The 18,808-nt window shown below is 51.4% G+C and overlaps 1 protein-coding gene across 3 annotated transcripts in view; it reads right to left on the bottom strand.

Moving 5' to 3' along the window:
• The window catches only part of NIN (ninein), a 67,632-nt gene that overhangs the window by 28,010 nt on the left and 20,814 nt on the right, over window positions 1-18,808 (bottom strand). For all 3 annotated transcript variants that reach the window (XR_015702131.1, XM_087746883.1, XM_087746884.1), the window contains exons 5-15: window positions 13,708-13,747; window positions 11,909-12,099; window positions 10,627-10,773; window positions 9,234-9,401; window positions 7,785-7,921; window positions 6,251-6,391; window positions 5,899-6,073; window positions 4,818-4,928; window positions 2,797-2,886; window positions 1,406-1,559; window positions 970-1,091 (exon numbers count right to left, since the gene is read on the bottom strand). Coding sequence is in view for 2 of the 3 variants with exons in the window: in XM_087746883.1 (XP_087603009.1) it covers window positions 970-1,091; window positions 1,406-1,559; window positions 2,797-2,886; window positions 4,818-4,928; window positions 5,899-6,073; window positions 6,251-6,391; window positions 7,785-7,921; window positions 9,234-9,401; window positions 10,627-10,773; window positions 11,909-12,099; window positions 13,708-13,747 (1,476 nt within the window). In the remaining variant the exon portion in view is untranslated. The remainder of the gene's footprint in view (window positions 1-969; window positions 1,092-1,405; window positions 1,560-2,796; window positions 2,887-4,817; window positions 4,929-5,898; window positions 6,074-6,250; window positions 6,392-7,784; window positions 7,922-9,233; window positions 9,402-10,626; window positions 10,774-11,908; window positions 12,100-13,707; window positions 13,748-18,808) is intronic.

The following is an 18,808-nucleotide window of genomic DNA, read 5'->3' as shown; positions in this document are numbered from 1 at the left end:
AACAACTTTTAAGTCCTAAGTCAGTTTTGCAAATTGCAAGCAGACTTTCTTTTTATTTCACTGATTACTTTTTCAAAACCTTCCCCAAATGAAAAGGCAGACGAGGCTTGCTTTTTTAACCCTTAAGGAAAAGTAACGATTTGGAGGTAATATTTTTATGAGCCCCCTTTTCCCACTCCCATCCCGGCTTCGTCACAACACAGTTGCAGCGCACCCGCGTTATGCCGTGCGTGAGATGAATAGATCATAGCTCTACGCCCCTGCGCCTCCGCTGCCGAGCGGGGCAGGGTTCGCTGGCTTAGAAACACTGCGACGCCGGCAGGGATGCTGGCGTGGGCTGGTGGGGGGCTTGTGCTGTGCCCAAGGCTGTGCCAGCTCACCCTGGCACTGTGGATGGGCACTGGAGTGGAGCTGCCCTAGCCTCATAAGCACATCTCCACCCAAGCTTTCTCCACGTAGAGCCAATGGAGATATTTCTGCACGTCTGGCAAGATTAACCTGCAGACGGACACCCAGAAAAGCCAACTGCCCATTTTCAGTAGCACGGGTATCATAACAGTAGAGTTCCCATACTCCCACAGCACAGGTCGCAGTTCAGCGCCACCGGACTGCACAACCACAGCACTTAGCAGTGCCAGCAGCCTTTCGAACCCACAGTTATCCCATGCCAGCAGGAACAAGGTGGCTGATTCAGGTGCAGCAGGCTTTCAAGGCAGGCAACACAGTACCGCCTAGGAAAGGCTGGCGGCTCTCTCGTTAGCCGGTGGGCGGCAGGGGGATCTCCTGCAGCCTTCTCCAGCGCCTCTCCATCACACGGCAACGTGCGGAAGGAGCAGGGAAGGGAGAGGCTTAGATTCACAGAAAGGTTATAATTTGAGCAGGAACAAAAAGTCCTTCTCCAAGACCATCCCACTTGTATGAAAAGGCTGGAGAAGCTGGGAAGGTTTGTTTTAAGTTAAAATAGCTTACTGTGTCTTCAAGCTCCTGTTTGAGGTGATGTAGATCCCTGTGGTGTTGCTCCTTCATTTGTTCAATAGCCATTTCTGCCTCTATGCTCATATTTAATGGATTGCAGTCTTCTGAACCAAGCCCTTTAAAAATAATTATATATGTAATCTTGAAGCCCAAAGAGATACATTCTCAACAGAATTATTTCATCAATTTAAATTTGTTTAGGCAGCTACTTGCAGCTCTCAGATTCCCATCACACACACAGACAAGGAACTGCAAACATTAATTTCTGTGTTGAATATGGTACAGCAGCCGTATTTCACTATCCCGCAAAACGGAGGTGGTGTTTCAGTCTCGGTGTGAAGGTATGGGACAGTTTTCACGTAATTGCCTCTACGATGTTAGCATAAATACCCACAGCACAGAAGCTGGTCATATAGGAGATGTGCTTTACCTTGGTCAGGCTCGATACCACTATTGCCATGACTTTTCATATCAATGTCAAACTCTTCCGACAGTGAATTTTTCAGCGAAGGCCTGAGCACTTTGCCTTGGGCACGGTACTCCTCCAGCTCCGAGTGCAGCTCATCTATCCGGTCTTGCAGCTCCTGGGAGCGGGGAAAAAGAGGCCTGAGGGAAAGCAACCAAAGCAGCCGAGCATCTGTGCATCAACACACTTCCACGATGAGACATTTAGGAGGGAATTACGGTAGGCAAAGACTTGTCAATAATTCTGCCATCACGCCACAGTTACTCATCCTCCTACCAGCAAAGCAATGCCCTTCCCCAGGTTCCAAACTGTGCGAGTAAACAGATGTGTTTCTTACTAAAGGAGCAGAAGCTTCTTCAGACTGAGAGCCTGTATATATTCTGCCTCTAAAGTATAGAATCATAGAATCGTTAAGGTTGGAAAAGACCCTTAAGATCATCGAGTCCAACCGTTATCCTATCACCTATATCATGCTCCAGGACCTTCCGCTTTATTCCTTCTTCTTACAACCTTTTTCTCGATCGTTTGAAAATGCTCCTAAGCTGCTGTTTAGAAATACCTCCTCAAACACCATCTACTTGAAATATCAAATCAGAAGCAAAAGATCAAATTAGGAAAGAGGTACCCTCATGCCTGCATTGACCATCTGGTGCGTCTGCCCACTTGCCAGCGGGATACCCCGAGCGCCTGTGCCGAACGCCACGGGCTCAGCGCAGCGAATGGTGCTTATTGAGGAAAATGAAGCCCTGAACCCCTAAACACACAATTCTGCAGATTTCAATGGGTCAGAAAGCGAACCTTGAATACCGATTCATATCTGACCGTACTCAGAAAAAAAAAAAAATCAATTGCATATTCAAGCAACTTCTTATCAAGAACTATCAATTCAGCAAATATTTCTAGGAAAATCTTTGCTTTTAAACTGCACCTTCCTAACAGAGCTGCCGTGCTGTTTCAGATTAGACAGCCTTTTGCCAAGGTGGAACCTCACTGAACAAAAAAAGATCACACAGAACGGATGAGCCAAGCGCTCATAACCATAGTAGTCATCAGAAAGTAGATACCTAAATAGCTACTTGCGGGCCCACCTTAAAGAAGTATGTCAGCCATACAAGATTTGGGGAGGAGACAACAAGCTTTACATTTTCAGTTTTATTTTAAGAAAATACTGCTGTTTTGGAAACCATCAAACTTGGATATATATTTCTGCCGTTAGTTCCTGCAACTCTGAATTCATATTAGGGCAAAATTTATTTCATAAATCAAAAAATAGCTAGTGTATAGTTGGCAGTAAGGGCATTCTTGGTGGCCATGGACAGACGGGTGCCGGGTCCCCAGCCCCAGGCTCCACTTACCCTGCACTGCCGCTCGTACTCGCTTCTCATCTGCGCCAGCCTCTCCTCCTGCAGGAAAAACTCCGCGCTGCTGGGATCCAGGTCACCAAACTGAAACGGCACGAACGGGATCCAGTCACTCTTCCATCAAACAGCCCTGCATCGCAGCCCGGATGCCATTCGCAAGCAGTCCTGCAGCCTGCGCCCTCTCCCCTCTGTTTTTTTTTCATTTTAAATACAGAAGCTTTGCTTCCCTGCTGGTAGGGGACAACAAGCAACCTCCCTAACAAATCCTAGCTGCTCTCTCACCACAGCTTGCATGCTAACTTTGATGGCAGACCACAACTTTCTAGCTTAGCATATGCACATCTCAGTTTGATAAAGAATCCCAACTTTAAAGAAGTCTGGAAAACAGATGCTGGGCGAGAATCCCAGTACTGGAGCCTTTGTCTATAGATGCACAGGCACAGAAATGCCTTTGGAGAAGCTGATATTCTGATGAGTTTATTGTAACACAACCCCATTCACCTTGATTTTCACCCGAGTTTAGCAGAGATGCCACGTAACACCTAGCACCTCGTGTATCATCTGTCCTAGAAAGGGCCTGCACGTTGGGTCTATCCAAAACTATGTCCCGGGGGAAAAAATCCCTGCAGATCTGCGGGATGATTGGTTGGTCAACACCAGGGGATCTGCCAACCGAGCTGGCCCTGCCCAGTCAAAACTTCTATGCACTGTAGAGGGGGATAAAGCCCCTGTAGTGCACATAAAAGATATGCTGGGGCAGACAGTCTGGGTCACTCCTGCCTCAGGCAGGGGTAAACCCATTCATGGGATTGCTTTTGCTCAAGGACCTGGGTGCACTTGGTGGGGGATGGGGGAGGGTGGGGAAGTCCAACGTGTACCTCCAGGGGCTTTGTTTTTGGGTGAGACTAGCCAGTGAACTGAATTGTATGATGTTAGTTGCTATACAATACTGGATGTCATCACTTCTATGATTACTATGTGCCCTACCAACAGTGTACAGTAAGAATCACCCAAATTAATGAAGAATGAACTTTGAGGAAACCGAGCAAAGTGCAGCAGTGATGGAACCAGAGCTGGCTTCAGCATGCTACAACCCACCACCACACACCACCTCTCCTGCCCTGAAAGACTGTCATGATTGATGGAGCCCAAAGTCAGGGACTAAATGAACTCAACGAATGTTTTAGAGGGATAGCCCATAGACTAAGGAAATGATATCTCTGTGTGTGTATGTATATATCTATATATCTCAAAAGACTGAAAAAGTGATGGTGATTAATTGGAATGTATTGGAAAGTGTAAGACCTGGGCATAACATATATGGTATGGAATAAGGGGTGGATACTGTCCTGGTTTCAGCTGGGATAGAGTTAATTTTCTTCCTAGTAGCTGGTATAGTGCTGTGTTTTGGGTTTAGGATGAGAATAATGCTGGTAACACACTGATGGTTTAGTTGTTGCTAAGTAGTGGTCACACCGGTCAAGGACTTTTCAGTTTCCCAGGCTCTGCCCGGTGCAGGAGTTGGGAGGGGACACAGCCAGGACAGCTGGCCCAGACTGGCCCAAGGGCTAGTCCATACCGTATGGCATTGTGTCCAGTATAGAAACTGGGAGAGCTGGTCGGGGAACAGTGATCACTGCTCAGGGACGGGCTGGGCATTGGTTGATGGGCGGTGAGCAATTGTACAGTGTATCACTTGCTTTGTATATTATTATTGTATTACATTATTATTACTACTGCTACTACTACTATTCTGTTTTATTTTACTTCAATTATTAAACTGTTCTTATCTCAACCCATGAGTTTTCTCCCTTTTACCCTTCCGATTCTCTCCCCAATCCCACCGGGGGCAGGGGAGCGAGCGAGTGGCTGGGTGGGGCTGAGCTGCTGGCTGGGGTGAAACCACGACAGTAGGGACCCCAAGAGCCTCCAGCTATGAGTTCAATTGCCAGCTCGAACGTAGTAACGGAAAAGTGATTTAATTCTGGACGCATACTGGGAAGAGGAGGATTTACCTTCTCAGCCAGGACGTTTTCCAAGTTCCTCTGCAGTTTGCTTGCCAAACTTTCATACTCGGCCAGTTTTTCTCCCGTTTCCAATAGCTCGCTTTCCAGGCGGCTGTTTTCCTGGACCAAACAAACCAAACAGCCTCAGCATTTGGAGAAGGAAAACATTAGCACGTGGTAACTCATTAGAAAACGAGTAATCTCCCAGTCAGGTCAGAGCACGACACTGCTACAAGCTTCAGCCAAAGACAGGAATTGTGAATTTGTCATCCACGCGCATACAACCCTCTCGCCACGGCAAAACAGCAGGCGTGAACGCCGGGCCCGCAGCTGGCTCACCATCCCCACGCTCCCTGCTCCTCTCACCTTGCAGGTGGCTGCTTGAGGAGTATTTTACAGTTTTCCTGATGCTCACAGGACGCCCAAACCCTTCAAAAGCTGCTCGCCTGAACACCTGTACAGAGGTATTAGCTCCCTTCAACTGTCAGCACTTTTGATGTTGTTTGTAAGACAACACCATTGCGATTAACTTTTGTTTGGTTTAAAAAACAATGTAAATTATATGGTTATGCAGCTGTCAGATTCAGACAAAAGTTGTGACTTCAGTGTTTTCTAAAAAAAATGGTGGAAAAGGGTGTGAATCTGTGGGGTCATGGGTGAATGATACAATTGCATTAGACAGCAGATAGTTTATCCAAAGGAATAACTGCAAACTTGCTTTCGAGATTTTTTTTTTTTCTTTAAGCAATATTAAGCTTCATCAAGATGTATTATCTCCTGGCTCGACAGCCAAACAGCCAGCAAGGCAGACAGCCCATCTGATAGCCGCAGGCATGCAGACTCTGCACTTGATGGCAGCAGAGATTTGAACCAGAGCCTTACGAATCCAAGGAGTAACCTATCAAGGTGACCCAAAAAAAAACAGTTTTCATGGATACATCTCTATCTCGCTGCTGAAATGACTTTCAGCTAGCTCAACGCGGACTGTAACGCATCCTCTCACCAAGGAGTACGTTGCAAGCCTTGCTCCCCACTTTTGGGCATCCTTGCCTTTGGGGGGAAAATGCCAGCTGCACGTAGTCCCCGTTACCTTCAGGGAAAGGGCCAGGCGGTCCCGGATGTAATTCTCATCGGTTTTCAGCTTTTCTATCTCCTGCTCCAGCTCCAGCCGCTGTTTATTAGCCTGCTGCAGGATTTGCTCCCGCTCTCTCCGGAGCTCGTTCTTTAGAGCTGCAATCCGTTCCTTGTACTCCTCATCCAGCTTCCTACGAAGGCATCAGAGGTAAGAAGAGCTCACAGAAAGAAGCAGGCAGCAAATACCGCTGTGAGTGAAGCCTGGTGGCAACCAGCCAGCCCAAAGTCACAATCTCCGTTACCAAGTCCCTGCAATGCCGTGGCAGTGATCCCAAAGAGGAGGGGAGGGCTGAACCGTGACACCGTACCTGAGGTTGTACTCGTTCCGGCGCTCGATCGCGGCGTGGTGGTCGTCCACTTCAGAGGCCATCAGGGATTTCAGTTTTTCCGCTTTTTCCAAGTCCGACCGCAGCTTCTCTTTCTCTCTGGCCACTTGGTCAACCCTCTCCCTAGGGTAAGCACAGCCGGCCTGGATTAGGTCACCCTTCCTGGCTCCCCTAGAGAAGGTACTTGCAAGGCTTGTCAGAGAACAGCTTGGAAAGCTCTCCAAGGGTCTTTTATCATCAACGGCATTTAGTCACTAGATATGAACTTGCATACATAGCTCTGGACCTGTCTTGATATCCCCATAGGTCCCAAGACCTCCACAGGTGAACTCCTCAGCTGTGCTCTAGCCCCCTGAATTGCAGCGCTATGCCATTTCGCCAGGCCGCTTTCTGCCCCGTTTACCTCTTCTCATCGTTTTATTACCTTTGCCACTTCATCCTTACACTAGGTCCAACCTGGCAAGATCTGGTACATGGAGCAGCTTTCTTGATGGGAGCTTAATAACAAACCTCTCCACTGAGTGAATGTAAAAAGGTATTTAGACATGTAGACGCAAACCATGGGAAGCCTCACCTTGTAGCCATACAAGTGAAACGGGCAGCTTGCAAGTACAAGCGATGAGCTGATAGGTAACAGGACGTGCACCATCTTAATGGCCATCAAAAGTCAACTATGGTATTGCATGGAGGTGGACGTATAAGCCGGTGAATATCTAAACTATTCAAAAATTTACAGCACAAACAAAACACCACTAACAGCTGGAGCTCGCGCACATAGCAGATGGATGCAACAGCTACGCAACAGGAAGGCACCAGTGCAAAACTGAGGGTGCAATGCTTAGAGCAAGGGTCTCCAAAGTGGGGTGGCCAAGATGATCCATTCGTCTGTGGGAAGACAAACTTGAGCTTCAGTAGTACAGGTATATAATTTATAAGTGAATAAATATACATACAGGGAAATGCTTCCCATCTCCTACACTCTCTCACTGGAGAATCCTGCACGGCAAGCCCAGTGCAAAGTCAAACTGCGTTGACTTTCAAATGAAAAAAGTAGGGGTGCATGGTGCTTTTGTACCTCACCCGCACCTCTATCGCATGGCAAAACCTACGTACCACTACTGCAAGAAATCAGCTAGGATTAAAGGTACCGCTTATCAAACTGCTCCAGCCTCTGTCTCAAGTTTTGCATTCCTTGGCCATCCATGACCACTGCAATGACCATTTCCAGACTGCAGAGTGGGGCTGGAGACAGCCTGCTGCTTTGATTTTTTTTTTTTTTTAAGTACATTTTTCTGCGATACTTGGGTTTGAGTGTTTTAACCACACAAAATGAGAGTCAGAAGTTTCTGACCAAGCTGCCACAGAACCCAGCCCTCCAGCAAAACGGCAGCACCACGCTGACGCCCCTCGGAGAGACGCTACAAACCATCATTCATCAGCTGCTGCTCAAGCTCCTGCCTGGCCAGAGGGAGAGGGCAGCGAGGCGGCGGCAGAGCCGGCGACCCTGGTGACTTACAGCAAGTGTCTGATCTCCGTTTTGAAGCTTGCCAGGGCTGCCTGGTGGACTCCGTTCTTGGTTATTAAAAGCTCGTTTTCTAGCGCCAGCGTCAGCTCTGTCAAGTTCACCTTCCCATCCAAGCCGAAATCCAAAGCCTGCGAAACACCACAACGTTAGAGCAGGACGAGCTTTCCTGCCCTGCAGGAGCCCGGAGGCATTTGTACGTGAAGTGACAGAATAAAATGAGGAGGCTCAGAAGAGATCTTTACTTGCTGATTAACCTGTCACGAATGGCTTTGGGGCAATAAACCACACATCTCTGCCACCTTCCTACGTTAAAGAGCTGCTGCCAGCTGCGGAGACGGAAAGTGTCCTGGTTGTGCTGCCAGACCAAGAGGAAATTAAGCCCAGGCCTGATTAAAAATACTAATTCTCTAGAGGACCTAGCTACACTGGCCTTTTTACATATTCAAATGCTGCAAAAAAGTGGTTGAAGATGTTCATGTTAAACCAAACTCTTGCAATAGAGGCAACACAGAAGCAGCCTTGTAGGAGGTATTTGATAGCAAGGATCCCACCTCTTGGAAGGTTTCTAAGTTACAATTTGCTTCTGAGCTGTAATTTCCTTCCACCTAACTCTGCAGGAGCACAAAGCGGTGCGCCGAAGGGCAGCGGTGGGGCTGAAACACTGCAAACACCGCAGAAACTACCCCGGCGACACCGGTAATGAGGCGAGTTAGCAGTGGAAAGCCACAGGCAGCAGAGAAGGAAAGGTGTACCACGCAAGTCTGGGGAAGGCCGTACCACGTTGTCGAACTGGCCGGCACGAGCCCACGCTACACGTGGGTTTTAAAGCCTGAGCAATGGCAGGGTTTATTACAGCCTGGATGTTCGATATCCACACGGACGTTAAATGCCAAGAGAAATCTGCCATCGTCGCTGCTGGGAACCCAGCGACGGTCTCAGAACGGACACGTGAAATTATCTTCTCCCACCCACAGCTTCTAGTGAGATGAACAGTGATGGGGTTTACTTCAGGTATCTGATTTGCAACCCCCATTACCCTTTTACTCTGTATAATGGAACACTAATTACTGGGCAGGGTTTCAAGTGCTGGCCTCCACCGCAGCGCAAGCAATAATTCAGGTCATCCCAGTGCTAAAAGGTTTGCGGGTGCAGCTATTCAGTGAGGTAAAGGAATTAAATTGCTTTCTACAAATATAGGTGACCTCTTTGAGCTAAGCTGGAAGTCACGTTACAGTTTTATCATTAACTTCTACCTCTCTGGGATACACCATCATTTCAATAAAGGAAATTATGGGATGCTTCCCAGCTTCCCAGAACAGTTAGACTCTTGTTGCTAGCACTGGGAGTTTTAAAGGGGGGAAAAAATAATCCAGGTACAGTCCAGCATCCCGCACTGGGGAAAAAAGTACATAAAGGGGGTGAGATGGAGCTGCTGGTTACCTTCAGGATCTCCTGGCTGTTCTCTATGCCCTCCTGGTGCCAGCAGTCGAGGATGCCCTCTGCGCAGCCGTAGCCCATCCCGTCGTCCAGGCTGGAGAAGAGGCAGAAGCCGACGGTGCTGGGCATGGCCGAGGGGGTGGTCGTGCGCCTGCCGCTCTCGTCGAAGGACTGCCGGGAGAGGGGAGAGGGTGCGACGGGGCACGGCGGAGCCAGGCATCTGGCCACCCCGCGACGAGAAAGGCTTAAATGTGTAATTTCGCTAACAGTACTCCGGAGATTAAGGATTACGGTCTGCTTTTCCTCACTGCCAAGCAAATACCCGGCAGGAGTGCCGCTGCTGACCTCACGGCACCGCAGCGCAACCAGGCCCTTCGGATTTAAAATAAATCCAAGGAGGAACAGTTTCAGAGCCACCCTCAATGCTCCAAAGTGTTTTCCACTGTCCATTTTTGGTTTCAAGAGTCACCTCCCCTCGGAAGGCTGCAGGGAGCACGTGCACAGGCGCTTTCGCTATAGCCCTCCGCTTGCAGGCAAAGATAGGCAGTAGATTTCAAACTCTCTCTCCAACAAACAAAAAACCCAATTAGAGACACGGGCTCTGCATGCCCACAGCCTCCAGCCTAGCCCAGGGCACTGCTTCTAGGTGCTGAGGGGAGACCTTATTGCTCTCTACAACTGCCTGAAAGGAGGCCATAGCGAGGTGGGGGTCGGTCTCTTCTCCCTAGTAACGAGTGATAGGGCGAGAGGAAACGGCCTCAAGCTGCACCAGGGCAGGTTTAGGTTGGATATTAGGAAAAACTTCTTCACCCAAAGGGCTGTCAGGCCCTGGCACAGGCTGCCCAGGGAAGCGGTTGAGTCTCCATCCCTGGAGGTATTTAAAGAACAGATAGATACGGTGCTCGAAGACATGGTTTAGTGATGGACTTGGCAGTGCTGGGTTAACGGTTGGACTCGATCTTAAGGGTCTTTTCCAACCTAAACGATTCTATGATTCTGTGATTCCCCCCGCATCCAGTTTATACCATTTACTTACTACACTTCACAGCTTGCAAGAGCCATCTCCAAGCCACACTACTTTAATCTCCCCTTGACCACGAGGGTGGGTTTTTTTGCATTATCCCCACCCCAACACGCCCAGAGGACACCTGCAGCAGCTTCACCCCATCGCTCTCGCTTGGAGGCAGCCGGGCCCACAGTGCTGCCGCGCTCCCCGGGGCATCCCTGGCTCCGCTCCCCGGCCGGGCAGAGCAGGGAGCAGCAGCTCACTGCCATCCAAGGCTGCCCACCACAGGGACAAGTGTGGGGGAAGAGGAGGAGACAGGCTAGGGGGAATTTGCCCAGGACTTCTCCCCCTCCTCCTGCTTTTACCCTGGGATCCACCCCAGGGTCTCACCTGCATGGAGAGGTGCCGTTTCAGCTGTCTGTATGGAGTAGACGCCGAGGGTGTCAGTGACTTTCCGTTTTTAAACAAGCCGTAGAAGAAGTCCTCTATGCTCATGGTGCCATCTTGCTCCAGGTTATGGAGCACCTCTTCAAGCACCTGCAAGCAGCAGGGGGTAGAAATCACATCTGCTACTGCCAAAAACACCGCGGTAACAATTTGGCACGACAGAAAACATCCTATTCCCTAAGGCTCTGCAGAAAAAGAGCAAAGCAAGAGTCACCTGGTACACGGCATCAGCCTAACACTGGTACAGCAACCTGCATTCAGAAAATTGCAGAGCCACATACGCTACCAAAATCCTGCCTGTAAAAGCGTGTAAGCTCCCGGTCATCGCGGAGCCTCCATCTTGCGAGGCAGCATGAAAACCCCTCGTTTCATTCCGCTCTTGAGACAGGGTGACCTCAGGAATTCGGTGAAGATAGTGAGACAGATGCCAAAACCCCAGCAGCTCATGAAGTGACCAGGCAAAAAACCATAGCGAGACACTGCAAGGTTATAATAAACCTGTTTTACGCTTCAGGGCAGCCTACTTTCTGAAAAGCAAGACCAACCTTATTAGGACTAGAGATGTTAAGATTAGTCCCTTGCTATTTCTTTGTTTACAGTTTATTTTTTCCATTTTCTGCCTTAATATCCTGAAAATGTTCTGTTGCAAAGGAATACCTGCTCAGAAACATGTTTTATGAAGGAAATGATTACAAGCAGTGTTATTTTAAGATGCAAAACAGTCTGATTTTTTTTTATAAAACTAAATCCTAAATCGACAAGAGATTTTTTTGCTAAAGAAATAATTTTCTTGTGGACTCTTCCTGGAGAACAGAAGCTGCCCGCAGGCCTTCTCCAAGTCAAAAGCAACCATCTATGTATATTTTAACCCATATTTACCGTCTAGCTAGAAGATTTCTGGGATTACAGAGACATGCTTGGAATCTAGGATATGTTGTTAAATTCCAGTTTACTCTGCGACTGCATGAGAAGACACGCATGCTACAGTGTCAGTGAGGCTGGCAGCTGCCTTCTGCTCAAGCAGCCTCCCACACCTGATGGTTCGACACCAACAAACTCGCTAGAAAGCCGCGAGCTGGAGCTGAAAATCGCTTTCCAAGTCGCAACCTGTTACCCAGCACTCGTGCTTTAGGCTTGCGGTCAACCCCAGGACAGACTTTGCGGAGGCCACGCTAAAACCCAGCCGCACGCGCTGGTGTGAGTGGGTCCATACATGGCCACTCACCTCCCCGGCCGCCACTCGGAGCCCGTGCTGCTCACAAATGGAGATGAGCTTTTTACGGTTCAGGTGGCCGTCCCGGGTGATGCCGAGGTGCTCGCAGACCTCCTGCAGTTTCTCCTCTATCCAGTCTGGGGTGGGCAGCGATGCTCCGGGGGAGGCGTTCAGGTCATCTGGGTTCCAGAAGCGCAGCTGCCCTGGAAACGGGGGAAACTGCTCTGGTTTCTGCCCATCCACCGCACACAAGCAACCACCAGAAGATCAGGGGGGTTTTGCACACCGGAGAGGACTCTGCAGCGGACAGACCTTCCCTCCTTGCTCAGACCCCATGGGACCCTTTGCCGTACCTCACCCTGCACAGAGCACACCTGTAATTTTGGGGTACGGCTACCGGCACCAGCACAGCTATCGGACTCTACCAGAAGGAGCAGATCCTGCTCAGTGTTCAACTCACGTGTGCCACCACAGGCAAGGGGACCCCACACCCAGGTGCAGGGTGGGCTGCAGCCACGACCACAGCCAGAAGGATCTCCAGGGAGATGAGTCCAATGGCCAACGTGGGCTGGTGGCCAGGGGAATCACAGCCCTGCCACCTTGGCTGCTGGCATGGATGGAGAAGGAATCCCTCCTCTTCTGGACAGTTATGAGATCAAGAGAGAGGACTGAGCAAGTTGCATACCCATATATACCTTGACCAGGTCGAGAACTTCAGTGGTTGCCTGTGTCCATAAATGTCACCTCCCAGGTGGAGCTGCCTGAACTCCCATCCCCTTTGAATGTAGACTGTAGTGTACGTTTTGATCTAAAGTACTTCCAAACACCCCTTCAGGGGAAGAAAAAAACCCAGTAGCCTTCAGCTGAACACATTTCCTCTACCTCCATCAAACGCCTGGAGCACAGTCTCACCCAGCCAGAAGTGCTCACAGAGCTGCTAGACACAAAACAGCCAGAGCTGGCTCAGCTGCGAGGCCACCTCCTTGCATCCGCTACCTCATCCCGGGGCTGGAAAAGTGGCTTTTGGAGCAAAAATTTGGTCTTATTGGACAGGGTAGGGCATAGAGAGCAGCTGAGGTGTTGAAGCAATTAAGAGTTGCATGGTTGAGTTATGAACACATCTTTGTGCGCTGTGGGTTGCGCTGAGGGTTCGTGCCAAAGCCTTGTGATAGGAGAAGCACGCAGAGGAACTCGCTGTGACTCTGTCAGCGAATGTTGTGGGGTCCCCTCCAGCACCGCTGCCTGAAGCAGCAGTAGGAAATCTGTGGCCCCATCCCAGAGCCAAGCAGGACATGTCCCACTGCTGTCCCTGCTCAGCCCCAAAGCTGCCGTGATGCAGGACGGGGACCCTCTCTGCATCCTGGGGTCCCCCTGCTCTCCCTTCCAGGACAATTAGGAAATATTTAATGACTGGTCCGTGCTGACATCTAGTGCCTACTCTGCTCCACTACAGCCAGCAGCCCTGCAGCTCCCAGGGCAGGCGTGGGGACCAGGACCAGCCCTAGCTCCTGCTCTGGGGGTGACGGGGCCAGGGAGAGCGGGAGCACCTGCAGCAGAGCAGCCTCTGCACCAGACGGGAGGACGAAAAGAGGGCAGAGAGGATAAGGCACAAACTGTGCCCTCCAAGGAGCCCCGCTTTAGCTTTCATTCCCATCTTGGGGCTTGCTTGCCCCAGGCACGCCTTCCCGAGCTCTGCACTGCGCCAGGCTGGGACTGCTCAGTGCACCCAGCTGGCCCGAGACCGTCTTAAAGTGCTCCTCTGATTCACCTTCAAAGCTGAAAAGAGAACAAGTGCTGCTGTTTGCTCTTACCCTCGGCCTCATACTCCTCGCTGTCTCGCGTCTTCCAGTGCTGGGGAGAAAACAAAAGGTTCCCGAGTTATTACTATTGCAAGACATCACCCGTATGAAAGACTCTGCGATCAGCATCAAACGAGCTACAGGGCTCCAGCAACGCCACCAGGCTTTCATCTCCCCGCTCCCCACGGGCTGGGCTGGCAGTCCCCGGCTCTTTGATGCTGTCTGTTTCTGGCACACAAGGTGCTTTGGTGGGGAGAAACCACAGCTGCAGCAAAAGACGCCTAGAGCCCCGCAAGCGACCCACGAGAGGGGACAGATCAGAGCCCGGCAGGTTGATGGGGAGGGAGGGAGAGATTTGCCTTCCAAGCAAACCATGCTGCTTGTCTTAGAGGTATCGACAGTCAAGATGATGAACACAGGGAAGATCATGAGCTGCATATAGGCACTGCCTGAGTGAGTTATCCTTTCCTTCCAGCACCCTATTTTCCCATTGCGGAGCGGCTACCTGTGGCCCACAGGTCTCGTACGCAGCTAGCCTGTGAGCTGGGACGCGAGTCCAGCACACCTCAAGTCTCGAGCATCCCCATCATGGGTAGCCCTTGACAGAAACCTGCGTGGCCCAACACCATCCCACAGCCCCACTCCCCTCTGCGGGTGATCCCCGTCACCCGCGCCAGCCGCAGAGCCCGGGTGTCCCGGGCACCGGTGAACACGCATCCACGACAGGTAATTAAGCTGCAATGAACCCACGAGTGCAATAGGGACATCTGCTTCCAGAGCACGTGTGATTTGGGAAATGAAGCTTTTGCTGCTTTATGCTTTCCCTTTTGACAAGGGGTACCCATCTGCCCGCAGAGCTCGAGGGCCAGCAGCCCGCGCTTGGCCAAGCCCGCTCCAAAACACCTCTGTTAGCTGTAGCTCTAGGTCAGGAGACAGAGCCGTGCTGCCACCAAGCTCTCCACTGAGCTAAATGGAAGAAAAAACCAAAAACAAACCCAAAACCCACATTCTTTGCTGGTTTTAAGCTTCCTCTGTGGCAATACCACATCAGCTCAGGCGGCACTGGGAGCAGGGCAGAAGTACGTTGTTTAAAATGATTTCCCCATGTACTACACGCTGTCTTGTCTCTACCACCCTTGTACCAGCCGGGGGTATTTACTCCTACACGAAGCTCAGCGATAATAACTTCTGGTTTAGCAACAGCATCGGCAGATGTTACTTCACCATTACAAGTGAATACTTCTGCCTGCACGTGAGTGATGGATTTGAAGTCAAAGTCACCCAGGGCATAAAGAGGCTCTAAATCATCACATAAAAAAAGTTCAGTAAGTCTCATTCAGATTACAGCTAAAAGCCATTAATCTACACCGTTACCATGGAAACTGGATTAGGTCACTGGACTTTTTTTAGCTCTGCTGCTTGCTCCCGTTTCATCTGCTGGACCAGGCAAGGGCCATCGGCTGCTGCCGCCGCCGCTTCTCCATGTACCCCTCTGCTTTTGGGGCCAGGCCCGGGGCAGGAACCGGGGAGAGCCTCAGATGGAGACCGGGGCTTAACCTTGGCTTTCCAAAAACGTATACAATACTGCACTGGAAAGCTGCAGATTTTGGCCCAAAGAAGTGCAGTCTGGCTGGCACTGCCATCGAGGCATTAGGGTGGCAGATTCCCGGTTTTCCTGATAAACCATCAGGGCAAGCACACTAAAAGCAGGCGTTGAGGCAACAGGTACTGTCAAATTACCATCTGCAAAGGCAGAAAGCAGCCCGTGTTCCCAAAAATGCATGAGCTGACATTACCCCAGCCCATAAGTGCCCGTACATATGCAACGGCCAAGTTGGTGCTGGGAGCAGGTTTCTTTGGGTGCTGGGAGCAGGTTTCTTTGGGTGCTGGGCTGAGCTACCACCCTGCAGCCACTCCTCCTTGTCCTTGCAGGGGGCACTGAGGGGAACCTGGGCAGTGATGCTCAGAAGGGGGGTCCACCGCTGCGTCCAAGTCTTTTTGCCTAAGCAACATATATATATTTTTATATAGAATCAGATCTAAACCACTTAGCACCAGAACCTCTCACTTCAAGGACTTGCCTCAAAACCAAGAACCCCGAACACACGGCAACTCCATAAATACCAACAACCCGAAGAAGCTGAATATAGCGGGGGGGCTGCGGGCTGGTAGCCCGCTGCCACCGACCCCGAGGAGCTCGTGTGACCTCCCTCCCTGTGCTGGGGCCCCGCTGCGGAGGGCGATGGGGTCCCTTTGTGCGGCGGGGGCTCGGGGTCGGCCACCGCCGGTGGGAGGACAAAGGGGGGCCGGGCCGGGCGTGGGGGGCCGGCGCATCCCGATGTCAGGCACGGCATTGTTCCCCCGGCCCCGATGGTGCTACAGCTGGATGCGGGTCGCACACGTCGGCGGGCCGCACGCGGGAGCGGCGATCCCAGGAATGCATTATTATTATTTGGGCAGGCACGTGCTTGGCCGGGCTGAGGAGCAGATGGCCGCGGCTTTCAATGCTTGCCACCCTCCAGCCCGGGGCCCGGGTGAGCATCTGCAGCCTGTGCTGTTTGCTTGCGGTGGCCTCTCCCCATAATAAGGCAGCAACCTCTCCCCCCCGCCATCTGCTTCAGCGAGACAGACCTTTGTTCTCCGCCAGAATATATTGCTAATTAAAATGACGATCAGGAGCACACGCTGAGCCTGTTCTGCTTCGCACGTGGCAAGGTGAGCCTCGCACCGATGCTGACGGCCCCCGTTTCTCCCTGCCTGCGTGCTTGCCCAGAGATCAGCTCCCTGCTCGGAGCAGCCAGAGCAGAGACCCCGAAAGACGGCAAATCTCCACACCCCGCTTTGCCGGTTGCCTTCAGCTGCGAAGCATCAGAGTCACATCAACAACGCACTTTTGCGGGGAGCAAGCGCAATCCCGAGCTGTTATCTGCAGATCCTGGCTTTACAGGACAGTTAGTTGCCCTTCACGTCCTCCATGTACAAATGTGAACTCCCAAAGGCAAAGAGTTTCAGCCTGACCCTGCCAGAAGGTTTTGCTCTGAGAGTCCGGGCCATGCTGGAAACCACCCCACGCAGAAGCAAACACACAGATGTCTGGGGAGCGAGTGGCTTCCGCAGGCATTGAAGGGACAGAGCTGGGACACGACAGCGGTTTCTACAAGCTGCAAGCAGGAGGGACCTTTCCCGGAGCAGAGCCCGCAGCTGGGGAAGGGGAGATGACAGATGCCCTATGCTGAGGTTTGGAAGTCCGCGTGGCCTTACGACTGGCCACGTCTGGCTGTGTGCCCAGGGGTGCGCTGCTGGGGACTCGTGAGCCAAAGGGTGCTGCTGCCCTACCCCCAGCTTGGGGTCGGTACCCCATGGCCACCAAACCTGCTCCCATCCCAACCCCACGCCATTGCACAGATCATCATCGTCAGGTGTAATGCAAGGCGAAAAGGAAACGAAAGCAAGGTCACAGCGCTTCCCAAGGACACTGGGCCAGCTCTCAGCTGCCACGGGCTTGAAAGCCCAACAAGACCCATCACCTGTATCAAGAGTTCAGGACAAACAAGCTCAAGTGACAGCCAGAGATGCACAGCTTTGACCACCGCAAGCTTTCACATTGCCTTTCTAGGTGCTTTCACGGCTGCAGCTCCATTAGCACCACATCCATAAAGCTGCCAGAGCAACCCATTTCTCATCACCCATTAACCTAGCAGCATCCATGGGGACAAACTCATGCGGGTCAGAGGGAACCTCGGGATCCCTACACCACCCTCTGCTCACAGCAGGGTCAGCGCCGAATTCAGACCCGGCTGCTCATGACTTTGTCCACTGGCACCTGGAAAGCCACCAGGGAGGTGGCAGAGCCTCTCTGGGCAGCCGATCCCACGCACAGACCAGCCCTCCAGCCTCTCCTCTCATGTTTACAGAGACAAGAAGGGGAAGGAAGCCTCTCAGACAGAGCCTGAGCCCTTTTAATTGGCACCGGTTGAAAGAAAGCACCAATTAAGCCACAGTGCCCCAGTTCTCAGGCCAGCAAAACACCCTGGGCTGGAGGCAGGCTTGCAGAACGCAGGCAGCAGCGTGTTTATAGGTGCAGCAGGAGAAACCTGGGCAAAGGCTGCTTGTTGTGCTGAGCCCCAAGAAGTCAATGCTTCAGGAGTCTCCAACACCACCCAGCATTTCAGCCCCGGGACCCCTAATGTCTTCAAGCAACTAATTCCTAGGCATACTGAAAGGATCTTCTTTTAGAGACAAGAGAGTAATGCTGATAAAGATGGAAAGTGGGGATTTTACAAATTTTGCTCAAGTTGCAAGAGAATTAACCATCCCATCCACCCCAAAAGGTGCAACAAGAGGTCCCACCAGGAGACTGATGCAGCCAGCGGGCAGCACAGCACGGTTACCTACCAGTTGAGTTCATTGACTGGCCCTGTTAATAGGCTAGCCTTTTACACCTCCTCGACAGCTAAAACAGAGGAGTGAGATTAGAGCGGCCTCTTCTATCGAGGGCATCGCTTCCCTGGGGGTCGTGGGCAGATTAACATTGATTTCAAGGTCAGGGCAGCCCACGTGGCCGGCACCAGGAGATGGATGAGCATCCCCATGGTGGTGCGCAAAGGTTACCGAAAACAGGGTAAAGAAGCTGGCTCTGGTGGAAAAGCTTTTCTTCGAGTTTTTTGTATTTATTTCTAAGCTCAGCTGCATAGGAATAACACTAGAAACTGGAAATTTCTCCCTTGCTTCCCCATGCAGGGTTGGGCATCCCCCTACGCAGCTGGCTGCAGAGCCCCCCATCTCTAGGTAAGCAGACGTAAAGCCAGGAGACAGAGGAGGGGAGAAAGCAGCAGCATTTCTCCTTCCCACTGGAAAACTCTCACCACGCGCTCCTGAACACGCGACGCTGAATTGACAATACTGGGCAAACTGGGGCAGGCTGGAACGAGCCCCGCGCCAGGGAAACGCTGCTGTGGCCGTTCGCTAATGCACGCAACCCAACCACTCCTCACCTTTTGCTTTTCTGTTCTGGAGAAGCAAGAGGAGGTTCTGGGGTTGAAAGCACTAGCACAAAGAGAGCCACTAATTTTGATCACAAAACCAGGGAGGAAAAAACATCTGGATTTTTGAG

This window comes from Nipponia nippon, unplaced genomic scaffold (genome assembly GCF_047370975.1).
Source record: "Nipponia nippon isolate SJK-2023a ecotype South Korea unplaced genomic scaffold, ASM4737097v1 scaffold_11, whole genome shotgun sequence".
NCBI lineage: Eukaryota > Metazoa > Chordata > Aves > Pelecaniformes > Threskiornithidae > Nipponia > Nipponia nippon.
Note: the sequence above shows the minus strand (reverse complement) of the source record. Positions and strands in the feature narration are given on the sequence as shown.